General features: G+C 43.9%; 3 protein-coding genes across 7 annotated transcripts; 2 read left to right on the top strand and 1 right to left on the bottom strand.

Annotated features, from left to right (window-relative positions):
- Positions 1-1,070: 1,070 nt before the first annotated feature.
- gpank1 (G patch domain and ankyrin repeats 1) lies at positions 1,071-9,388 on the bottom strand. Of its 5 annotated transcripts, none has more exons than XM_076982835.1 (5): positions 9,307-9,388; positions 8,575-8,845; positions 3,554-3,840; positions 2,552-2,664; positions 1,071-2,283 (listed from the first exon to the last, which is right to left on the bottom strand). In XM_076982835.1, the coding sequence occupies exons 2-5, from the start codon at positions 8,798-8,800 to the stop codon at positions 1,845-1,847; spliced, it is 1,065 nt and encodes a 354-aa protein (XP_076838950.1). In that variant the 5' UTR covers positions 8,801-8,845; positions 9,307-9,388; the 3' UTR covers positions 1,071-1,844. The 5 variants fall into 5 exon arrangements, with proteins under 5 accessions (XP_076838950.1, XP_076838953.1, XP_076838948.1 ...); XM_076982838.1 differs by having other exon boundaries at positions 3,554-3,837; positions 8,575-8,861; positions 9,307-9,387; XM_076982833.1 differs by having other exon boundaries at positions 8,575-8,861; positions 9,307-9,387.
- A 389-nt stretch (positions 9,389-9,777) lies between these two features.
- LOC143484162 (uncharacterized) lies at positions 9,778-14,967 on the top strand. The gene is made up of 4 exons (XM_076982760.1): positions 9,778-10,044; positions 10,992-11,210; positions 11,404-12,004; positions 12,542-14,967. Exons 2-4 carry the CDS (start codon positions 10,992-10,994, stop codon positions 13,999-14,001), a joined length of 2,280 nt encoding a protein of 759 aa, XP_076838875.1. The 5' UTR covers positions 9,778-10,044; the 3' UTR covers positions 14,002-14,967.
- Positions 14,968-17,434: 2,467 nt separating this feature from the next.
- Positions 17,435-21,968, top strand: LOC143484177 (uncharacterized). Its single transcript, XM_076982793.1, has 4 exons — positions 17,435-18,305; positions 19,074-19,292; positions 19,495-20,095; positions 20,427-21,968. The coding sequence occupies exons 1-4, from the start codon at positions 18,303-18,305 to the stop codon at positions 21,464-21,466; spliced, it is 1,863 nt and encodes a 620-aa protein (XP_076838908.1). The 5' UTR covers positions 17,435-18,302; the 3' UTR covers positions 21,467-21,968.
- The last annotated feature ends 2,393 nt before the right edge of the window (positions 21,969-24,361 follow it).

A 24,361-nucleotide genomic window follows, 5' to 3' on the forward strand; every position in this document is an offset into this window, starting at 1 on the left:
ATGCATGTGATTGTCATGTGTGCTTACAAAGTATCTGTTAGAGCAGGGGTCACCAACGTGGTGCCCGCGGGCACCATGTCGCCCGCGAGGACGTTATGAGTCGCCCGCGGGCTTGTTTTAAAAACAGCTCACTATATTGCCATGCACCAAAGCGCTGCATCGTTTATGTTTTTGCTGCTATTAGCGATTGTCCGCGGTTGCTAGCGGTCTTCCCGCTTAGCAATTGACATGCGCACATGAACCCAATAACCCCCCCCTCAACAACTTTCTTTCTGGTAGCCCTCCGCAATAATTGGTATCCAAGAAGTAGCTCCCAATTTCAAAAAGGTTGGTGACCCCTGTGTTAGAGTTTCCTACAAGGAGAATCTCTGTCCCAACATATGACCTCTCAAGATCATCACCTGCTTCCCCCCAGCTACTCCAGTAACAGACTTCCTGTTTATGTCTAGACTGATTTATTGCCTGTCAGCTTTTAATACGCCATGTGACACTAACCTCACACACTCTTCTCTTTTTCCCATGATAATTCAGTTTGTAACCACCTATATATACTGCCACTTTTGTTCAATAGATTGTGCTTTGCTTCTTGGTATGATTTCTGAAGTCACAGTATAGTGAGAAAACACAACCCTTACAGTATCTATTGTTTGACTACTGTTGCTCGACACAAAAATGTAATCTTCACAGTAACGAAGAGATCAATCTGGCAACCCTCTGCATGCAGGCCTGTCTGTTCAGAGCGCTGTGGGCATGCCCAGACATGTCCTTACATATGCCTGGAAACTGAGAGCCACCATGACACAGCACATTCTCCTGTTTCTCCACAGGTGAACTAGTTATGCAAATGAACAACAAGGTAGCTGACCACACTAAAGCCAGACAGGTGAGTGAGTTAGGACAGGTGAGTTGGGACAGGTGAGTTGGGACAGGTGAGTTGGGACAGGTGAGTTGGACGTAGCCCCCGTCTGTCTGAAGCTGCAGGACTGGTGTGGCTGCTTCTCACATCACAGGTATTTTACAAACTTGTTCATATTTCATATACACAAAAACTGCAATCTATGATATCATGGTGAAAGTCTTTCCTTATCTTTATTAAAGGGTTTTCATTTTGAATAATCATAAAAACAGGAGTGGAAGAGAGAGCTGTATCATCAGGTGAAAGGTTCACAAACACCATAAAAGCATTGTGAAAGCAGTCTTATCACACAGGCCACAGGGAGCTCGCCTGAACACAGGAGTTTGGGCAGGAAGTGATCATATTACAGCCCAGGTGGGCCAGAGCAGGGAAACAGAAGTGACACGCCTTCTCTGCTAAACTTGTGTGTTTTTAATTATAGGACGTGCAGTATGGATTACTGTAATCTTGATGATGTGTGTTTAGAAAACACTTAAAACCAAACAAAACCAGATGGTTATGGCAGTGATGTTTCCATTCAGGATATGGTGTCACAGTTCTGTTGGGATCGGTGTAGATCAGTTCTGTTGGGATCTGTGTAGATCAATACTGGATCTGTGTTTAACCTGCTCCAACACATCTAGATCAAGCCCTGGTGGACCCTCCTCTAGCGGAGGTGGTAGATGGTGTGGAGAATCGTGGGAAACCCTTCGTCAATCACATGGCCTTTCACGTTGTTTTCCAAAATGCATGACCAGCCTCGTGTCCTGCCAGACAGGTGGTCCAATCCGCCGAGACGTCTGACGTGAGTTAGCACACCGTCGCTAGCATGGCACATGAAACCACCCAGCATGACGACACTACTCTTCACCCACTGGGCTCGGTCGCTTCACCAAGAAGCATGAATCAGAGACCAGAGTTCAGCAGAGGTAGATCAACCAATCAGAGTTCAGGTGTCGAGGTGGAAGGAGGCACGGAATCTCCTCTCCCAGTCTCTCTCTCTCTCCTCTCTCCTCCTCAGTGCCCGAGTGTTCAGGGTCACCCCTCTCTCCTTCCTGTTCAGATGCTCCTTAGGTGCCCGCTGCACTGCCTGTGGGTCCTTGGCGTGGAAGTGCGTGACCCTGGCCCGTGGGGGAGAGCCGTAGCCAAGCCCGGCCTGGTCCCGCTTCAGCACGGTGCCGACTGGGTGTTTACGGCCTGTGTGGGCGGGGCCCAGGCCGGAGGCGGGGTCCCAGCCTGAACGCAGCATCATCCTATAGCTGGTGCTGGAGGGTGGGAGGCAATAGTGGGGAGCCACCAGGGGGCGCTGTACATTGAACTGGTGCAGCGTGGAGGAGTTGTGAGTGCTGTCTGTGTAGGTTACTTCACATACTGCACACCACTGAGCCCTGGCACACAGGAACAGAACACACACACACACACGCGCACGCGCACGCGCACGCGCACACACACACACACACACACACACACACGCACACACACACGCACACACGCACACACACACACACACACACACACACACACACCACTGAGCCCTGGCACAGAAGAACAGAACACCTTACATGTGATTTACCCTTTCAACAAAACACTGAACAGAACTGTAAGGCACCCTGCACACACGCACGCACGCACGCACGCACCGCCCCACCCCCTAACCTGGGCGTGTCCTCCACAGGTGTGCTGGGATTCTCTGTGATGCTGAACTGCTCCAGTTCTCTCACCACATCCTGATGCCCTGCAAGCAGAGCAAGGTCCCGCGCATCCCTACCCTAAGAGCCAGAGAGTGAGACAGCCAGGGGGCGAGACAGCCAGGGGGCGAGACAGCCAGGGGGCGAGACAGCCAGGGGGCGAGACAACCAGGGGGCGAGACAGCCAGGGGGCGAGACAGCCAGGGGGCGAGACAACCAGGGGGCGAGACAGCCAGGGAGCGAGACAGCCAGGGGGCGAGACAGCCAGGGGGCGAGACAGCCAGGGGGCGAGACAGCCCGGGGGCGAGACAGCCAGGGGGCGAGACAGCCAGGGAGCGAGACAGCCAGGGAGTGAGACAGCCAGGGGGCGAGACAGCCAGGGGGCGAGACAGCCAGGGGGCGAGACAGCCAGGGAGTGAGACAGCCAGGGGGCGAGACAGAGCCAGGGAGTGAGACAGCCAGGGAGTGAGACAGCCAGGGGGCGAGACAGCCAGGGGGCGAGACAGCCAGGGGGCGAGACAGAGCCAGGGAGTGAGACAGCCAGGGAGTGAGACACAGATAGAGATTAGAGTTGAATTCATTGTTAATAATTATCAATTATAAATTTTTCATTTTAGATTTAATATCTCATTTTTATTTTGATATCCCTTGTGATGTCAGGTGTCGGAAAATGTCAGCTCACTCTACTTTAAGTCTGAGTGTATTTTAATTCAACGATCTCCCAATATCAATGTGCACGCATGTTCTCTCTCCCTCCCTCTCACACTATTTCTGTCTTAATCATTTTTAGTCTGTTCTAAAATGTGGCTAAAACCAGTCAGCACAAGAGTGCAGTCCCCCAAAACTACTGTACCATGCCCGACCTACCAAACTAGCAGACCTCACACAAAAGAACAAGACTGGACATGATAATCTGGGGGCGTGGCCTGATCATGAGGGGTGTGACCTAGCTGAAAGGGGTGTGGTATACCCGTGTGTCAACGACTCCGACCCAGGCAGCTCCAGCCTGCAGGAGCAGGCGTACAGCGTCCGTGTGTCCCGCATGACTCGCACACATCATCGGTGTCCAGTAGAAGGTGTCGTGGAAGTTCACGTCGCAGCCACGCCTCAGGAGCTCCCGGAGCACACACACGTCTCCATTCTGAGCACAGCAGAGAAGACGGTGGCCCTCGCGCTCCTGCGCCACACTCAGTTGGTCACCAGGGGGCACTGCAGCCTCTCCTGCTTCCCCTAGACGTGGTCTCCCTCCATGGCCTGCTTGACAGTCAAAACAAATACACACAAACAGATTACGGTATATATATAACAAAAGGGGGAACACTATGTTTATGTATGCATGCACATAAATAACTAACAAATGTTTCATTGTAGGGTGTTATTCTTTCCTATCAGATTACACATGATGAACAGTCTTCTACATGCTCCCATGACCTGCATTTACTGCATACTGGATACTTCACTGTATCAGGATATACTGAGTGCAGTATACAGTATACAGTATGTAGTAAAGATCGGACCGACCGATACAATATCGGTATGGGGGCTGATATTGACGCAATTTAAGGTATCGGATATCGGGCGAATGCGGCCGATCCATTTACCGATCCATTTGCCAGTCCGCAGCTTGAGCTGGACAATAAGTGTGCCGTAACGTTAACACGAAACCCTCTAGTGATCCAGACTCCACAGATTACCTTCAACCCCCAGCAGCTTCAGTCTGCAGCTGGCTGAAAAATGTCTGATGATAAACTAAAACAGCGATTCTCAACTGGTGGGTCGTGACCCAAAAGTGGGTCGCGGACAGCTTGTAAAAAAACATTAATAGTCTACTCTTCTAACTTCGTATTTGTCTTTTATCTTGAAAAAAGACAGAGGCACATTCCAGGGCTCCAGACAGTGACTAAAATGGTCGCAATCACAACCATAAATAATAATTTGCGAGTAATATAATTATTTCAGCATTATTTTTTATGGTCGAGGATTTTTTATCATTGTAAAAATATCCACCATTTTTTTTTGAGTTTGTATTTTAAAAGTTAATCGATATGCTGTAGTTCTCACTCTCATGTTTGTCTCTGCTTATCAACAAAGGCGGGAATCTGATCACGTGACTCGCAAAGCAGCGGAGCCGAGCTGAAACTTTAGCACTAAGCGTTAGCTTGTTGAAAATAGTGAACAAAAAAATATTGGATTATTCACACAGTCTACATCTCTGTCGGACCATAAGAGACACACTCCTTTATAACTGTACATAGTTTTAAGTTAATTTTAATGGGATCAAACGTCTCTCATAGGCGTACTAAGAAACTTGGTAAAGTTGGTTTCACGTTTGCATATTCAGAATTCTTTCTTCAATACCTTTAAGTATTAAGTAAAACAACCTGGAGCTGAACACGCTCAAGACTGTAGAGATGAGAGTGGACTTCAGGAGACACTTCCCAGCACTGCTCCCCCTCACAATCTTCAACAGCCCCGTGTCTACTGTAGAGTCCTTCAGGTTCCTGGGCACCACCATCTCACATGACCTGAAGTGGGGGCCCAACATCACCTCCATCCTCAAAAAGGCCCAGCAGAGGATGTACTTCCTACGCCAGCTGAGGAAGTTAGATCTGCCCCAGGAGCTGCTGATCCAGTTCTACACTGCAGTCATTGAGTCCATCCTGTGCACATCCATCACAGTGTGGTTTGGAGCAGCCACAAAGCAGGATAGGAACAGACTGCAGAGAACAGTGTGGACTGCTGAGAAGGTCATCGGTGCTACTCTGCCCTCCATACAGGACTTGTACTGCTCAAGAACCAGGAAACGGGCAGAGAAAATCATCACAGACTTCTCACACCCGGGTCACCACATGTTTCAGCTCCTCCGATCTGGCAGACGCTACAGAACTCTGTCCACTAAGACTGTCAGACACAAGAACAGCTTCTACCCACAGGCCATCACCTTCTTCAACAGCTGATCACCAGACACCCATCACCCAGATCATATACACCATAAACAACTATTATCACTCCTATTCTAAAACCACTGCACTATTGTACCTTATTCATGATCACTCGTGCTTGCACTACTATTTAATATGTATACTGTTTTCATATTATGTGACCACTTTAAAGCCCTTAGACTATGTATACTGTGTATACTCTTGTTTTTCTGTATATTGTGTATTGTGTGTTATATTGTGTATTGTAAGTTATATGTAAAATATCTGTGAACTGTTACCGCACGGGAGACACAAACAGCCGGAAACAAATTTCTTGTGTTTGCGAACACAGTTGGCCAATAAACCTGATTCTGAATGTGCCAAAATATGCTAATTCTTATTTCTGGCAACCAAGACAAACATCTACAACTTTGTTTACGGCAGGAATAGATGTATTTTAAAAATATGTTTTTTTAAATATACTCCTGTCACCATAGACGTCTAAGACGACGTCTACTGGTCTTGTGACCGTAGGGTCGTGGGTTCGATTCCCAGACCTGAGGCCATGACTGAGGTTCACTTGAGCAAGGCACCTAAGCCCAACTGCTCCCCAGGCGCCGGGCTAGGGCTGCCCACCGCTCTGGGCACATGTGATCCACAGCGTCCTAGCAATCACTAGTGTGTGTGTGTGTGTGTTCTAACTGCACAGATGGGTAAAAGCGGAGGACAAATTTCGATTGTGTTGAAAAATTACAATTGACAAAATATGGCACATTTATATTTAAAGGCCCCAGAGCAATAATTTCAACAGCTTTTAAACAGTCCATCTATGAATAACAAAGAAGCTGTATTACATTAAGTGCATCCTAAATAAGAACCTATAAATAAAAGATGAGTATTTATACCTTGCACTAATGTGTGGTGGTCGTCAAATATTTCAATAGCTTTTAAACAGTCCATCATAAGTCCACAAATCAAGGTTGTTGATTAGGATGCACTTAATGTACTATAACTTGTTTTATGCTCTTATGATGGACATTTTAAAAGCTATTGAAATATTTGACAAAATATGCACTTAATAAGTATACAACTTGTTTTTATCTTATGAAGGATCATTTAAAAACTATTGAAATTGTTGTAGAAAAACAGAGTGTGCAGTGCTCTGGAGCCTTTACGACCGCCACTTTTGTCCATGTTAAGGTCATTTGTAGATGGTAACAGTTGTCCATTTAAAATACCATGTCTAATTCCGAATGTGCGAACATTAAGCCAACTTAACCACAGTTACAAGGAAGAGAAATACATCAGTCATGTTGGATGGCAGAGATCCTAATAACAGCTGATCTGATGTGAGTGTTGCAATGATTATTAGTTTGTATATTATTATGGTGTCTAGAAAAAGTTATTGGTGCCTGATTTTTTTCCTTTTAGGACCTACTGGCTCCTTGAGTAATTTTTTTGTCTGGAGCCCAGCATGCGAACCAATCTTGATGCCATGGTAACCACCAATTGTTTACCCTTTTAATTTGTTATAACCAGAGGTTATAATATTTGTACTGTATAAAACTGGGTCGTGACTTAATGACAATGAGAAAATGTGGGTCCCGGGCTGAGACCAGTTGAGAACCCCTGAACTAAAGAGCCCTTATATCGGTATTTGTATCGATATCGGTATTGGCAGTTATATATCAGTATCGGATCGGATGTCGGCCCATCACTAGTATGTAGCCATTAGGCCTGTGTTGAAAAAATCGATTTTCCGATTCAGAATCGATTCGCATATGATGATCTGATTATCGATTCGTACGTCCAAAGATCGATTTTTTAGTGAACTTTTACCCCCGCCTCGTCACTGAATTCACGCAGGCGTGCTCGGTCTAACTAACTGTAAAACGACATGGCGTCGGACAGTGCCGGTAATGACGATAGTCAAATCGGAAATCTAAAAACAGAAGGACAGTTTTTACAGTTAGTCCGTGTCACTGACCGTTTACCCAGTGTTTTTACAGTTTAAAAAAAGTTTAAAATGTTCTTGTAACGTTGGGCGCAAGGCGATGGACGAGACAGAATCCTTTGCACTTTCCAAATCGTTACGTTTATTACATTTACCGAAGCGCAGACAGCGCACATAAAACACGTTTACATAGAACATGTATGACTCAAACAACGACGAGCACAGGACGCTGCGCGAGCGCAAATTAAATAGACAAATCACATCAACCCCACGTGATTACGAGACGAGCCAAAGGTGAGGACTATCACAAGGCACCCGCACCCACGGAGATACACCGATGTAGACGATTAGACGCAGACGACGTTAACGCGCCCAAAACGGAGGGGTCGGGGACTGTAACGTGAGAGTTCTGTTCTTATATTCTCACTTTAAAGAAAAATACACGTTTACATTTTATACTTTCAGTTTATTAAGTGTGAGCACTTTTAAAATAAAAATGCATTTGGTAGCAACAGCTTATGGGTGAATTCTTAATTATTTAAATCATAATAATAATGCACTGGTTAGTGTCCCAGTAGGAGCCCACTGTTGCAGATATAGACACCTCAAAGATGTCCTCTGTTTATTGTCCTGGATTACCTTTCTTGAAGGTAGATTTATGATGACCCTTTTCACCAGTCTTCCAGCCATTAGTAACTACCAACTACCAGTAACTATTTGCTGATTAATATCGATATAATACTAGTTTTAACATGTTGCTTCTGTACACAGCCAGGAAACAGCTCAAATACATTTTTAATAACACTAAACCCCGAATTGGATCGAATCGGATCGAATCGATTAAATCGGATTAAATCGAAAAAAAATCGATTTTTAATCTTCAGAATCGGAATCGGATCGATTCTTGGAATTTGAATCAATACCCAGCCCTAGTAGCCATCTATTTTGAAAATAGCACCTGAGACACAGAGCTGTGTCAGACCACAGCTAAAGCTCGAGACCGCCCCCTATTGGAGGCACAGAAGGAAGGCCATCTTGGTGTTTACACTGCAAACTAGGTCCAACACTTCCTAATGTCTGTGGAAGTGGCTTCCTCCTGGCCGGTAGCACCAGTACCTGTTCCTCCTCTCCGCGGCCGTGTACGGCGTGTCTCCCTGCGTCCAGGTCCGCCCTCTTTTGGCAACAAACTCCTGTAGAAGTCGCTGGCCTCCTCTCCGGTCAGTGGGTCTGACTGGACTCTGTCCTCCTTTGGACGCTGTCCCTCCGTCCAGCGCCGGTCCTCCTGCGTGGCTCTGATGAACAATCCCACACCGCTCATGACTGGAACGGCACCTTCAAACATCCACCTTCATCGCTGCTATGGCAAGCACAAGAGCTCCTCTGTGATCTGGAGGGAGATTGAACTAAGTTCAGAAAGAGATGTTCCGTTTAGGAGGCAAATCACAGTTCACACGGTCCCCCAAGCCAGGACAGATGTCCTGATGATACGCCAACATATTGACCATCTAGCTAGAACAAGAGATTTATTGTCATATGCCCAGCAGAAACAGGCAGTTACACTGTGCAATGAAATTCTTACTTTGGTGTTCCTCCATTCACCATTAAGATTAAAATATTTAACAATACAATACTAAGAAATAATTCAAAAGTAAATAAGTAAATAAATACAAAAAATAAAGTGAATGTGAATATTTCGCAGGATGGCGAAATATATTTAAAATGTTTATGTCAGCACCGCTTGAAATAGGTCTACACCTCTGTCAGACATCCATGTTATTTTTCACACTGGATTTATGATGACTATAATGATTTACGCCATCCGTGCTCAGTCGGAATGCGAGTGTTTACCTGTGTTTACACTGTGTTGCGCTCCTGCCGACGGATGCGGAAGTTGTACTGCTTCACTGTATTTTAAACGGCAGAGTTTAGCTCTTCCACCACCTACTGGTCGGCGCTTACATGAATTTAATTTAAAACCCAGTACGTACTAAAAAATCACCACATGAAATTATTTTTATGTTAGATTATAGGGTTGCATCTTGAAAAAGGACTCGACAACAGACCGTGAAAATATCACTCGGCTATTGATTTATACAGCACGATGAAAAAGGAAAACACTATATATTTTTGTTTTATTATTGTATATTTTATTTTAATACTCTTCATTTGAAAATGAAAGGAAGATCCTGACCATGAAACTATTTTAATTCATTTATTTCATTTTAGCTGCATACACCCAATTCATTTTCATCCATTGACTATGTTTTGAAAACTCGCGGACATCCTCTTGCGTCAAATAAACCCGGAAGACTTTGCGGAGCAACTTTACAAATTCTCTGCACCCTGACTGGGACGGAAGTTTAACTAACATTAATGATAGACCTCAGCCATATGTTCGTCTCATAAACATCCTATATGAATTTATAGGATAAATGTGTTTTGTATGTGGTTTTCACGTTGGGTTTTATGCACGTTTCTAATACCAAAGACCCTGGGTTGCTGAATTAAGTGTGAAGCGCTACACAAAGACCCAACGCGACCCGCCGCGCAATCTGGACGTTGGTCGCACACACCGCAGTAGCTCTGGTGCGTTTAACGGTGTTACTTTGACTTCTCAGTCGTGCTGTTTCTCTGAGTGTCTTGAGGACGTTTTCCGTGCGGTTAGTAATCGCTCGTCGTTAATAGTTTACTCGCTCGTACAGGCATTTCCTAGCGTGTACAGTGCATGCGTTCGTTCACCTCCTTGCGATCTGATTTCAAGCATTTACTTGAATATGATATTTGCTGGCCACCGTCGCTTCTGTTAATGGTAGAACTGTGATGACTGTTTTCGGTTTGTTTTACTCGAAATTTTTTTGTATTATTCTTCCGATGCAAACAATAGAATTTCTTAATCCATTTTTTTCAATTAATTTTCACTGCCTGTGTTGTATATATGCTATATTGTATATGTATATTACGTATATAGCCTATAGGATATTCGTCCCATTACTCTATTGACTTTATCATTCTTTCAGCTGTATAGATAGTACAACTAAATTTGCTGTACTGACTCAACTGTACATATGCTAAATATGGGCCTACATTTTCTAATATGGTCTTAAACAGCCCATTATTTTCTTATAGACGTTCATTCTTTTTCATCTCTACATCCCTACATTGATTTAATCAGTCTTAATTTTCGAGTTATGGTGATCAAACTTGGTGACAGTAGTCAGTAGCTGACCCCAAACACCAAAATGCATTCCATATTGGCTGTACTCATCCATCTATTATCTCTGTCTATTCATCCCTCCATCCTCCCATAGGAAGCCTTTGATTTTGTAACTGCTTCAGCTGTAAAGCTAGAATAACTTCACTTGATGTACTTATTGAACTACCAGGCCCTACTGGAAACTACTATAGTTATTTGAGAATAACCACCATTTTAAATAACATATTGAATCACAACAGTGTGTTCTGTACAAGTAGTTGTGTGCATGTTCTTTTCTCCTTCATTCAATTAAACAGTTTCTCATGTTCCACCACTGCAGATGTCTGCTGACGGCAGTGAGGGTGGAGAGGAGGGTGGAGAGGTTCTACTGGAGTTACACCTGTTATGTGACTCTGAAACATCCTGCATGAAGTCAGTAGGGACTGATCTCTCTATGGAGGACATTGGAAACCTACAAACTGAAGTCTGTGAACTGAGAAAAGTGATTGAATTGCTGGAGAGAAAGCTGAATCAGCAAACAGAAAATCTTTCTAAAGAGGTATGTGTCATTGCATTTTTTTTAACACCAAAAAAGTATTTTGCATGTTTAAAACATACACATGTGTTTATGGTGTTAATCAAATGCCTTCAAGTGGTGCGGAATCATGTTTGCTGTTTCATGTATGAATAACTATATTTACACTGTGTTTGCCCTGTTTAAGTTTATAATGTTTTTGTGATCTTTTGTCTAGAAGGATGTTGCCACTGTGTGCAGTGTCTGTAAAGCTGAACTAAACCAAAGAGAAACACAAGACTATGGTCAGAGTGTCCAGCACACACCACAGGACACAGAGGATATACTCAGTCAGAATCCAGAGTGTAAACCCGAAGCAAATCCCATGGAGACACTGGAACCTGACTGTAACGCTGGAGTCCAGCACACACCACAGGACATGGAGGATGTATCCAGTCTGTCTCCAGTGTGTGAAATGAAAACAAAACCCACAGAAACACTGGAACTTGACTGTAACACTGAGTACCAATACATAAAGCAGGAGATGCAGGATGTGCCTTGTCTATTTGTGGTGTGTAAGACTGAATCAAACCCTGTGGCGACACAGGACACTGACTCGAACACCACGAGCCAATGCATAAAGCAGGAGATACAGGATGAAATCAATATGTCTCCTGTGGATAAAATCGACCCAAACCCCACAGAGTCCCTGGTCTCTAACTGTAATGTTGGAGACCAGCACACACCGCAGACTCCATTAAATACGTGTTCAGTGAGACTGGTGGACTGCATCCGTGGTGGACATGATGATCGTAATAATAAGAATGATTTTATACCAGGTGAGTAAAGCAAGTTTAATTAAACACAGTGTTAACCAAAACATAACTATTGAAGAGGTCTGAGATTAGCCTAGAATAATTATTGTAACCCTAAGGAGGAAATGGGATTGTTTAGAAGTTAAATTACTTACCACATAGTTGGATCATTACAAGTATTATACAATCTATTTACGTTGGATGATGGCTAATATATGTATCAATGAATGGAAGTACTATTGGTTGAGTCAACTTTATCACTGTCATCGATTGTGCTACAACCTGATTGTTGGATAATAGCCACAGCGCTAATGTAGCATCTGTGCATGACTGGGCCGGATAGGATTACATCACAACAACCAGCGGCAGGCATGAACCCAAAAAGAACACGGAGAAAGGAGGTGGGGTTTAAAGGAGGCGGGGCTTCCTGTTACTCCATAAAACATCTTTGTTACATTATTCCTGTTTCATATGATGTTCTGTATGATTAATGTGTTTATTATATATGGCCCAGTAATAACGCTGCAGCTGCCACTAAGTTTGTTTTTTCCTCTCTTCCAGAACTCAAATCATCTTCTGCACTCCTGCACGTCTTCTCCTGCTCTGTGTGTCCACATTCCTATACAGCTCAAATTTATCTCCACAAACACATCAGGACATGTCACCATGAGGAGTATGTCAGACTGCTGAAGTCAGGACAAATTAAATATGAGAATCTGGCACCCAAACGCAGCTTCAGAAATCCACGAATGTTATCCAAAACTCTCCAGCGCATACACAAAGGAGCAAAGCTGTATCGCTGCTCAGTGTGTGGGAAGAGATTTAATAGATGGAGTGATTTCCATCGACACCATTTCATTCACACAGGTGAGAAGCCGTTTCGCTGCTCAGAGTGTGGGAAAGGTTTTACTAGTCGGAGTCATCTCCACAGACACCATCTCATTCACACAGGTGAGAAGCCGTATCACTGCTCAGAGTGTGGGAAGAGTTTTACTCAACAGAGTCATCTCCACCGACACCAGCGCACTCACACAGGAGAGAAGCCCTATCACTGCTCAGAGTGTGGGAGGAGTTTTACTCAACAGATTCATCTCCAAAAACATCAGTGTACTCCCACAGGAGAGAAGCTGTATCACTGCTCAGAGTGTGGGAGGAGTTTTACTCAACAGATTCATCTCCATCAACACCAGCGCACTCACACAGGAGAGAAGCCGTATCACTGTTCAGAGTGTGGGAAGAGTTTTCCTAGTCAGAGTGATCTCCAAAGACACCAGCGCACTCACACAGGAGAGAAGCCATATCAATGCTCAGAGTGTGGGAAAGGTTTTAGTCGACAGGATGGTCTCCATGAACACTGGCACATTCACTCTAGAGAGAATCCACAAATGTTATCTAAAACTTTCCGGCAGATTCACAAAGGAGCAAGTCTGTATCGCTGCTCAGAGTGTGGGAGGAGATTTAATAGATTGGGTGATTTCCATCGACACAATCGCATTCACACAGGAGAGAAGCCGTATCGCTGCTCAGAGTGTGGGAAGAGTTTTACTCAACGGGGTCATCTCCATGAACACCAGCGCACTCACACAGGAGAGAAGCCGTATCACTGCTCAGAGTGTGGGAGGAGTTTTACTAGTCGGAGTCATCTTCACAGACACCATCTCATTCACACAGGTGAGAAGCCGTATCACTGCTCAGAGTGTGGGAAGAGTTTTACTAGACCGAGTCATCTCCGGAGACACCAGCGCACTCACACAGCAGAGAAGCCCTATCACTGCTCAGAGTGTGGGAGGAGTTTTACGTTTCAGAGTCATCTCCAAACACACCAGCGCACTCACACAGGAGAGAAGCTGCATCACTGCTCAGTGTGTGGGAAGAGTTTTACTAGACCGAGTCATCTCCACAGACACCAGCGCAGTCACACAGGTGAGAGGCCGTATCGCTGCTCAGAGTGTGGGAAGAGTTTTACTCAACGGGGTCATCTCCGCGAACACCAGCGCACTCACACAAGAGATAAGCCATAAGACTGCTCAGAGTGTAGAAAAGGTTTTACTCGACGAGATGGTTTCCATGAACTCTGGCACATTCACACCAGAGAGAATCCACAAATATTATCTGAAACTCTGGCAGATTCACAAAGGAGCAAAGCTGTATCACTGCTCAGGGTGTGGGAGGAGATTTAATAGATGGAGTGATTTCCATTGACACAATCGCATTCACACAGGCGAGAAGCCAAATCAATGCTCAGAGTGTGGGAATTCGACAGGATTGTCTCCACAAACACCTGCACATTCACACTAGAGAGAAGTGGAATCACGGCTAACAGTATGAAAATAGTTTTAGTACACAGAGCCATCTCCACCAACACCTGCTCTCTCACATATGAGTAAATGGTGTACATACTGTACAATGTTTGTGTACTATGTGTTGTGATGCTAATGTGTTAATGGAGCTACTGTTTGTATGAAAGACAAATTTCAGATCTGATCTAATAATAAAGTATTATCGTCATCGTCATCATCATTGAATAGAGGCCATATCTCAATTCAGAGATTGGAAAGAATTTTAGTCTCCGCCTACACCAGCACGTTCACACAGGTGAGAAGCTGTATGACTGTTCAGAGTGTGGGAAGTTATATTAGACAGTGTTCTCCACCAACATCAGCAGCACACTTACACAGGATTCAAGCTGAATTACAGAGTGACCAGAACTTCACTCTCCTGACTGTAGGAAACATGGAAGGAAGGGGAATGTTCTTGGACTATGTTCAGATTGCCAGCCCAAGTCAAATTTTTGGCATATTCAGATTGTGTCCAGATTTTTGAGACTTTGCAAGCGCTGAGTTTATCTGATCCAGTGTATTAACACTGAAACACAACTGCATTTTTTGGTTGTTTGGATGGATGTGCCACTCATTTATTTCTGTCTCTGAACTTTGAATAACTTAAAAAATGTGATTATTTCAAAATAAAGCTCTAATGAACTTTGATATATGTTTCTTTTTTTTCACAAAACAAGGTTGTTGATTAGGATGCACTTAATGTATTATAACTTGTTTTATTCTCTTATGATGTACATTTTAAAAACTATTGAAATATTTGTCAAAATATGCACTTAATAAGTATACAACTTGTTTTTATCTTATGAAGGATCATTTAAAAACTATTGAAATTGTTGCAGAAAAACAGAGTGCAGAGGGCCTTTACGACTGCCACTTTCGTCCATGTTAAGGTAATTTGTAGATGGTAACAGTAGTACATTTAAAATACCATGTCTAATTCCGAATGTGTGAACATTAAGCCAACTTAACCACAGTTACAAGGAAGAGAAAGACATCAGTCATGTTGGATGGCAGAGATCCTAAATAACAGCTGATCTGATGTGAGTGTTGCAATGATTATTAGTTTGTATATTATTATGGTGTCTAGAAAAAGTTATTGTTGCCTGATTTTTTTCCTTTTAGGACCTACTGGCTCCTTGAGTAATTTTTTTGTCTGGAGCCCAGCATGCAAACCAATCTTGATGCCATGGTAACCACTAATTGTTTACCCTTTTAATTTGTTATAACATTTGTACTGTATAAAACTGGGTCGCGACTTAATGACAATGAGAAAATATGGGTCCCGGGCTGAGACCAGTTGAGAACCCCTGAACTAAAGAGCCCTTAAATCGGCATTTGTATCGATATCGGTATTGGCAGTTATATATCGGTATCGGATCGGATGTCACCCATCACTAGTATGTAGCCATCTATTTTGAACATAGCATCTGAGACGCAGAGCTGTGTCAGACCACAGCTAAAGCTCGAGACCTCCCCCTATTGGAGACAGGAGGAAGGCCATCTTGGGGTTTACACTGCAAACTAGGTCCAACACTTCCTAATGTCTGTGGAAGTGGCTCCTTCCTGGCCGGTAGCTCCAGTACCTGTTCCTCCTCGCCGCGGCCGTGTACGGCGTGTCTCCCTGCGTCCAGCTCCGCCCTCTTTTGGCAACAAACTCCTGTAGAAGTCGCTGGCCTCCTCTCCGGTCAGTGGGTCCGACTGGACTCTGTCCTCCTTTGGACGCTGTCCCTCCATCCAGCGCCGGTCCTCCTGCGTGGCTCTGATGAACAATCCCACACTGCTCATGACTGGAACGGCACCTTCAAACATCCACCTTCATCGCTGCTATGGCAAGCACAAGAGCTTCTCTGTGATCTGGAGGGAGATTGAACTAAGTTCAGAAAGAGATGTTCCGTTTAGGAGGCAAATCACAGTTCACACGGTCCCCCAAGCCAGGACAGATGTCCTGATGATACGCCAACATATTGACCATCCAGCTAGAAGAAAACCGCTTGAAATACACCTTTGTCAGACATCCATGTTATTTTTCACACTGGATTTATGATGACTATAATGTCGGAATGCGAGTGTTTACCTGTGTTTACACTGTGTTGCGCTCCTGCCGACTGATGCGGAAGTTGTACTGCTTCACTGTATTTTAAAAGGCAGAGTTTAGCTATTCCACCACCTACTGGTTGGCGCTTACATGATTTTTATTTAAAACCCAGTACTAAAAAATCACCACATTAAATTATTTTTTATGTTAGATTATAGGGTTGCATCTTGAAAAAGGCCTCGACAACAAACCGTGAAAATACTCACTCGGCTATTGATTTATACAGCACGATGAAAAAGGAAAACACTATATATTTTTGTTTTATTATTGTATATTTTATTTTAATACTCTTCATTTGAAAATGAAAGGAAGATCCTGACCAAGAAACTATTTTAATTCATTTATTTCATTTTAGCTGCATAATTAATTTGTTCAAAATAGCCTACTACATACTACTGGCGTACTGATCGAGCCCCAAATCAGTATGCCGTATGTGACCAAAATGAAAATTTCCAGTACGTGAAACATACCCGGATGACCTACTACTTCCGCAAAATATTCCAGTACGCGAACAGAGCTATCTTCGTGGTGTACTGCATCCCATCATGCAACGCTACGTTCACGTGACCCCGTAGTATGCTTTGCTTTTGTCGCATACTGGAAACTACAACATTTACTACGAGGACCAGTATGCAGTATCCAGTAGTATGTAGTAGGCTATTTCGAACACACCTATGTTTTGAAAACTCGCGGACATCCTCTTGCGTCAAATAAACCCGGAAGACTTTGCGGAGCAACTTTACAAATTCTCTGCAAATGGACTGGGACGATATTTAACTAACATTTAAAGACCTCAGCCATATGTTCGTCTCATGGATGAACATCCTATATGAATATATAGGATAAATGTGTTTTGTATGTGGTTTTCACGTTGGGTTTTATGCACGTTTCTAATACCAAAGACCCTGGGTTGCTGAATTAAGTGTGAAGCGCTACACAAAGACCCAACGCGACCCGCCGCGCAATCTGGACGTTGGTCGCACACACCGCAGTAGCTCTGGTGCGTTTAACGGTGTTTCTTTGACTTCTCAGTCGTGCTGTTTCTCTGAGTGTCTTGAGGACGTTTTCCGTGCGGTTAGTAATCGCTCGTCGTTAATAGTTTACTCGCTCGTACAGTCATTTCCTAGCGTGTACAGTGCATGCGTTCGTTCACCTCCTTGCGATCTGATTTCAAGCATTTACGTGAATATATTTGTCAAGTCAAGAGGTTTTATTGTCATTTCAGCTACATACAAAGTACACAGTGAGACGAAACGTTCCTCCAGGACCATGGTGCAACATAAAACACAGTGCAGACAGAAGTGCAACAGACAGACAGTACAATACAGACAGTACAATATACAGTGTGCAAAATATAAAACAGACACTTCACTAGAGAGAGAAGTGTAAAAGGTAGGTTTGGTTAATACAAAATTGTGCCGTGTGCAATCAGCAGTATATATACAAGGGAGTCCCTGTCATGTGTGTGTAGTGCAAGTGCCTTCACATTGTCAGGTATAAGTGGTTGGGTGTGTGTGGGTGAGTGTGTGTGTGTGTATGGAGGAGAAGTCCATCAGTTTAGTGTCTGGCGTTGAAGAGTCTGATGGCTTGTGGGAGGAAGCTGTTGCAGAGTCTGGCCGTGTTGGACCGGATGCTGTGGTACCTTCTTCCCAATGGGAGGAGGGAGAGCAGTTTGTGTGAGGGGTGGGTGGGGTCATCCACAATGCTAGTTGCTTCGCGGATGCAGCGGGTGGTGTAAATGTCCGTGACGGAGGGGAGAGAGACACCAATGATCCTCTCAGCTGGCCTCACTATACGCTGGAGGGTCTTGCGGTCAGAGACATTGCAGTTCCCAAACCAGGCAGTGATGCAGCTGCCCAGGATGCTCTCTATGGTGCCTCTGTAGAAGATGGTGAGGATGGGTGGAGGGAGGCGGGCCTTTCTCAGCTTCCGGAGGAAGTAAGAGACACTGCTGGGCTTTCTTGGCTGTATAACTGGTGTTCAGGGTCCAGGTTTTTCGTCCATTTTCTTCTATTAATTTCCACTGCGTTTTAGCTCTTGTGTTGTATATATGTTATGTTTTATGTTATTACTATGTATATATAGGATATTCATCCTTTACCCATCACTCTATTACTTTATAACTCCTTCAGCTGTATAGATAGTACAACTAAATCTGCTGTAGCCTGCTGTCTCAACTGTATATATCCTAAATATGGGCTTACATTTTCTAATATGGTCTTAAACAGCCCATTATTTTCTTATAGACATTCATTCTTTGTCATCTCTACATCCCTACATTGATTTAATCACTCTTAATTTTCAAGTTATGATGATCAAACTTGGTGACAGTAGTCAGTAGCTGACCCCAAACACCAAAATGCATTCCATATTGACTGTACTCATCCATCTATTATCTCTGTCCTTCTATTCATCCCTCCATCCTCCCATAGGAAGCAATTGATTTTGTAACTGCTTCAGCTGTAAAGCTAGAATAACTTCACTTGCTGTACTTATTGAACTACCAGGCCCTACTGGAAACTACTATACAGTTATTTGAGAATAACCACCATTTTAAATAACATATCGAACTACAACAGTGTGTTCTGTACAAGTAGTTGTGTGCATGTTCTTTTTTCCTTCATTCAATTAAACAGTTTCTCATGTTCCACCACTGCAGATGTCTGCTGACGGCAGTGAGGGTGGAGAGGAGGGTGGAGAGGTTCTGCTGGAGTTACACCTGTTATGTGACTCTGAAACATCCTGCACAAAGTCAGTAGGGACTGACCTCTCCATGGAGGACATTGGAAACCTACAAACTGAAGTCTGTGAACTGAGAAAAGTGATTGAATTGCTGGAGAGAAAGTTGAATCAGCAAACAGAAAATCTTTCTAAAGAGGTATGTGTCATTGGATTGAAGAAATTGTTTACGCCAAAAAAGTATTTTGCATGTTTAAAACATACGCATGTGTGTATAGTGTTAATCAAATGTCTTCAAGTGGAGCGGAATCATGTTTGTTGTTTCATGTATGAATAACTCCAAATTTACACTGTGTTTGCCCTGTTTAAGTTTATAATGTTTTGGTGATCTTTTTGTCTAGAAGGATGTTGCCACGTTGTGCAGTGTCTGTAAAGCTGAACTAAACCAAAGAGAAACACAAGACTATGGTCAGAGTGTCCAGCACACACCACAGGACACAGAGGATATTCTCAGTCAGAATCCAGTGTGTAAACCAGAAGCAAATCCCATGGAGACACTGGAACCTGACTGTAACCCTGGAGTCCAGCACACACCACAGGACATGGAGGATGTATCCAGTCTGTCTCCAGTGTGTGAAATGAAAACAAAACCCACAGAAACACTGGAGCTTGACTGTAACACTGAGTACCAATACATGAAGCAGGAGATGCAGGATGTCCCTTGTGTATTTGTGGTGTGTAAGACTGAATCAAACCCTGAAGAGACACAGGACACTGACTCGAACACCACAAGCCAATGCATGAAGCAGGAGGTGCAGGTTGAAACCAATATGTCACCTGTTGATAAAATCGACCCAAACCCCACAAAGTCCTTGGGCTCTAACTGTAATGTTGGAGACCAGCACACACCACAGACTCCTTTAAAGACGTGTTCAGTGAGACTGGTGGACTGCATCCATGGTGGACATGATGATCGTAATAATAAGAATGATTTTATACCAGGTGAGTAAAGCAAGTTTAATTAAACAAAGTATTAACCAAAGGATGACTATTGAGGAGGTCTGAGATTAGCCTAGAATAATTATTATAACCCTAAGGAGGAAATAGGCTTGTTTGGAAGATAAACAACCAGTGGCAGGCATAAACCCAAAAAGAACACAGGGAAAGGAGGCGGGGTTTAAAGGAGGCAGAGCTTCCTGTTACTCCTGAAGACATCTTTTTGTGACATTATTCCTGTTTAATACGATGTTCTGTATGATTATTGTGTTTATTATGTATGGCCCAGTAATAACGCTGCAGCTGCCACTAAGTTTGTTTTTTTTTTCTCTTCCAGAACTCAAATCTTCTTCTGCACTCCTGCACGTCTTCTCCTGCTCTGTGTGTCCACATTCCTATACAGCTCAAATGTATCTCCACAAACACATGAGGACATGTCACCATGAGGAGTATGTCAGACTGCTGAAGTCAGGACAAATTAAATATGAGAATCTGGTACCCAAACGCAGCTTCAGAAATCCACAAATGTTATCCAAAACTCTCCAGCGCACTCACACAGGAGAGATGCCATATCACTGCTCAGAGTGTGGCAAAGGTTTTAGTCGACAGGATGGTCTCAATGAACACTGGCACATTCACGCTAGAGAGAATCCACAAATGTTATCTAAAACTTTACAGCAGATTCACAAAGGAGCAAAGCTGTATCGCTGCTCAGAGTGTGGGAGGAGATATAATAGATGGAGTGATTTCTATCTACACCATCTCATTCACACAGATGAGAAGCCGTATTGCTGCTCAGAGTGTGGCAAAGGTTTTACTCGACGGTATCATCTCCACCGACATCAGCGCACTCACACAGGAGAGAAGCCGTATCACTGCTCAGAGTGTGGGAAGAGTTTTCCTAGTCAGAGTGATCTCCAAAGTCACTGGCGCATTCACACAGGAGAGAAGCCCTATCTCTGCTCAGAGTGTGGGAAGAGTTTTACTAGACAGAGTATTCTCCACCAACACAAGTGCATTCACACAGGTGAGAAGCCATATTGCTGCTCAGAGTGTGGGAAAGGTTTTACTCGACGCTATCATCTCCACCGACACCAGCGCACTCACACAGGAGAGAAGCCGTATCACTGCTCAGAGTGTGGGAAGAGTTTTACTAGACAGAGTCATCTCCACAGACACCATCTCATTCACACAGGTGAGAAGCCGTATCGCTGCTCAGAGTGTGGGAAGAGTTTTACTAGTCAGAATGATCTCCAAAGACACCATCTCATTCACACAGGTGAGAGGCCGTATCGCTGCTCAGAGTGTGGGAAAGGTTTTACTCAACGGAGTCATCTCCACGAACACCAGCGCACTCACACAAGAGATAAGCCATAAGACTGCTCAGAGTGTAGAAAAGGTTTTACTCGATGAGATGGTTTCCATGATCTCCGGCACATTCACACCAGAGAGAATCCACAAATATGATTTGAAACTCTGGCAGATTCACAAAGGAGCAAAGCTGTATCACTGCTCAGGGTGTGGGAGGAGATTTAATAGATGGAGTGATTTCCATCGACACAATCGCACTCACACAGGCGAGAGGCCAAATCAATGCTCGGAGTGTGGGAAAGGTTTTATTCGACGGGATTGTCTCCACAAACACCTGCACATGGAATCACTGCTAACAGTATGAAAAGAGTTTTAGTACACAGAGCCATCTCCCCCAACACCTGCACTCTCACATTGAAGAGAGGCTACATTGAATTTTATTCTCCGCCTACACTAGCACGTTCACACAGGTGAGAAGCTGTATGACTGCTCAGTGTGGGAAGTTATATTAGACCAGGGGTCTCCAACCTTTTTGGAACTGGGAGCTACTTCTTGGATACCAGTTATTGCGGAGGGCTACCCGGGGGGGGGGGGGGGGGGGGGTCTTTGGTTGTTTGGAAAGATGTGCCACTAATTTATTTCTGTCTCTGAACTTTGAATAACTTAAAAAATGTGATTATTTCAAAATAAAGCTCTAATTAACTTTGACATATGTTTTTCTTTGGGCCACTATCTTGGCATGCCTGATTTTATTACGTTCTGAGATAATATTGAGAGAAAAAGGGCAAAATTCTCTAAATGGTGTAACCATAAAAATGCAATGACAAGAATATAAGTTGAAAAAATGTGTAATGACATTCTAAACAGCCTCTGAAATACACTGACATAATCTTAAACAAGTATTTTAATATCAAATAATAATAGAGAAACATGGAATTTCTGAATATTTCCATTAACATAGGGAATCATGTTTGTCAAGTCAAACATCTGGTATGTCTACTAGTGTAACCACCTTTTTGGAGCTATTTTGAACATTTTGAACCAGAAGAATGTGATGTCAAACAGAAGGACCTTTGAAAACTGCCACACGTCAAGATTAGTAACTGTAAAATTTTACAAAATAAAGCAGATTCAGGTCATGGTCAGGTATGATTAAGTCAAAGTCAAATTTATTTATATAGCGCTTTTCACAACACACGTTGACACAAAGCAGCGTTACAATCGTATGGGTCCAGATCCCTAATGAGCAAGCCAAAGGCGACAGTGGCGAGGAAAAACTCCCTATAGGGTGGAGATTAGGAAGAAATCTCGGGAGGACCAAGACTCAAAAGGGAACCCATCCTCCATTGGGCGGCCCGTTAACACAAGTCCGTGGTCGCAGGGTGGTTCCACAGTTCCACAGCAACAGTCAAGGCTCCTGTTCCCCGGCCAAGCAGCCTCAGTCCCCTCGGTGCAGGCGGTGGGCCTCGGGTGGTGGGCCTCAGGTGGTGGGCCTCAGGCGGGCGAGCATCAGCACGTCCCCTCGTGGCAACGGCTCATCCAACCCCGGCATCGGCACATCCACCAGCAAGCCAGACCATCCCCCAGGTGCCTGCAGGTGCCTGTATCCAATCATCTTGGGTAGAGACATGCAAGAAGATAGAAATACAGACTGAGTGGACATCAATTTAAACCACCATTGATTTAAATGTACATAGCTCACATGCCAGTGATTAGCATGTGGCTCCGGCAGGCTAATCTATAGCAGCATAACTAAAGGGAGGGGTTCAGAGGTGACCACAGGCATGAGGGCTCACTGAGACATTGCTTTCCAGTCAAGTCATTGTCACAACTAGAGTGATGCCATGACACAGCTGGATGACAGCATCAACATCTCAGATTACCAGAAATCTCAATGTCTGGGACCTACGAGCCCCACACCTTACAAGGGGAATATTAGCTGAAGGCTTGATTAAATAGGTGAATCTTAAGTCTAGATTTAAAGATTGGAACTGTGTCAGAATCTCAGATTGGAGCTGGAAGGCTATTCCATAATTGAGGGGCTTTAAAGCAGAAAGCTCTTCCTCCGACTGTAGTCTTACAAATTTTTGGAACTAGGAGAAATCCAGCATTTTGGGAACGCAAAGGGCGAGATTGTAGTAAGCAATGAGTTCACTCAGATATTGTGGGGCAAGACCATTTAATGCCTTATAGGTTAACAGAAGAATTTTAAATTCAATGCGATATTTAATTGGAAGCCAGTGTAATGCCGCGAGAGTGGGACTAATATGATCGAATTTCCTAGACCTTAGCTAGGACTCTAGCTGCAGCATTTTGTACAAGTTGTAGCTTCTTTATAGACTGTTTAGAGCATCTAATTAGAAGACTATTACATTAGTCCAATCTCGACGAGACAAAAGCATGGACCAGCTTCTCTGCATCAGCTAATGAAAGTAAGTGTCTCAGCTTGGCGATATAACGTAAATGGAAAAAGGCAGCCTTAGTGACATTGCATATGTGTGTCAAATGAAAGATCCGAATCAATAGTGACACCTAAACTCATCAGACCTCTACATCATCAGACCTCTACAACTGATCCAGAATGCTGCAGCACGACTGGTCTTCAATCTCCCCAAGTTTGTGTGACATGTGACTCCTCTGCTACGCTCTCTTCACTGGCTTCCAGTAGCGGCACACATCACATATAAAACCTTGATGCTTGCTTACAAAGCCAAAAAATGGACTAGCTCCTCCCTACATGATGTCCATGGTCAAAAGCCGATCCGTACAGCGAACACTCAGAACCCCAAGCTTGGCTTGACTCAAAACTCCATGCTTAAAGTCTCATGGAAGACAAAGCTCCAGACTATTCTCCGTCCTGGCTCCAAGATGGTGGAACGATCTTCCATTAGCTGCTTAGACTACAGAGTCTATTGCTATCTTCAAGTGTAGACTGAAGACTCTCCTGTTTGTTGAGTTCTT

This window comes from Brachyhypopomus gauderio, chromosome 20 (assembly GCF_052324685.1).
Source record: "Brachyhypopomus gauderio isolate BG-103 chromosome 20, BGAUD_0.2, whole genome shotgun sequence".
In the NCBI taxonomy this organism is placed as follows: Eukaryota; Metazoa; Chordata; class Actinopteri; order Gymnotiformes; family Hypopomidae; genus Brachyhypopomus; species Brachyhypopomus gauderio.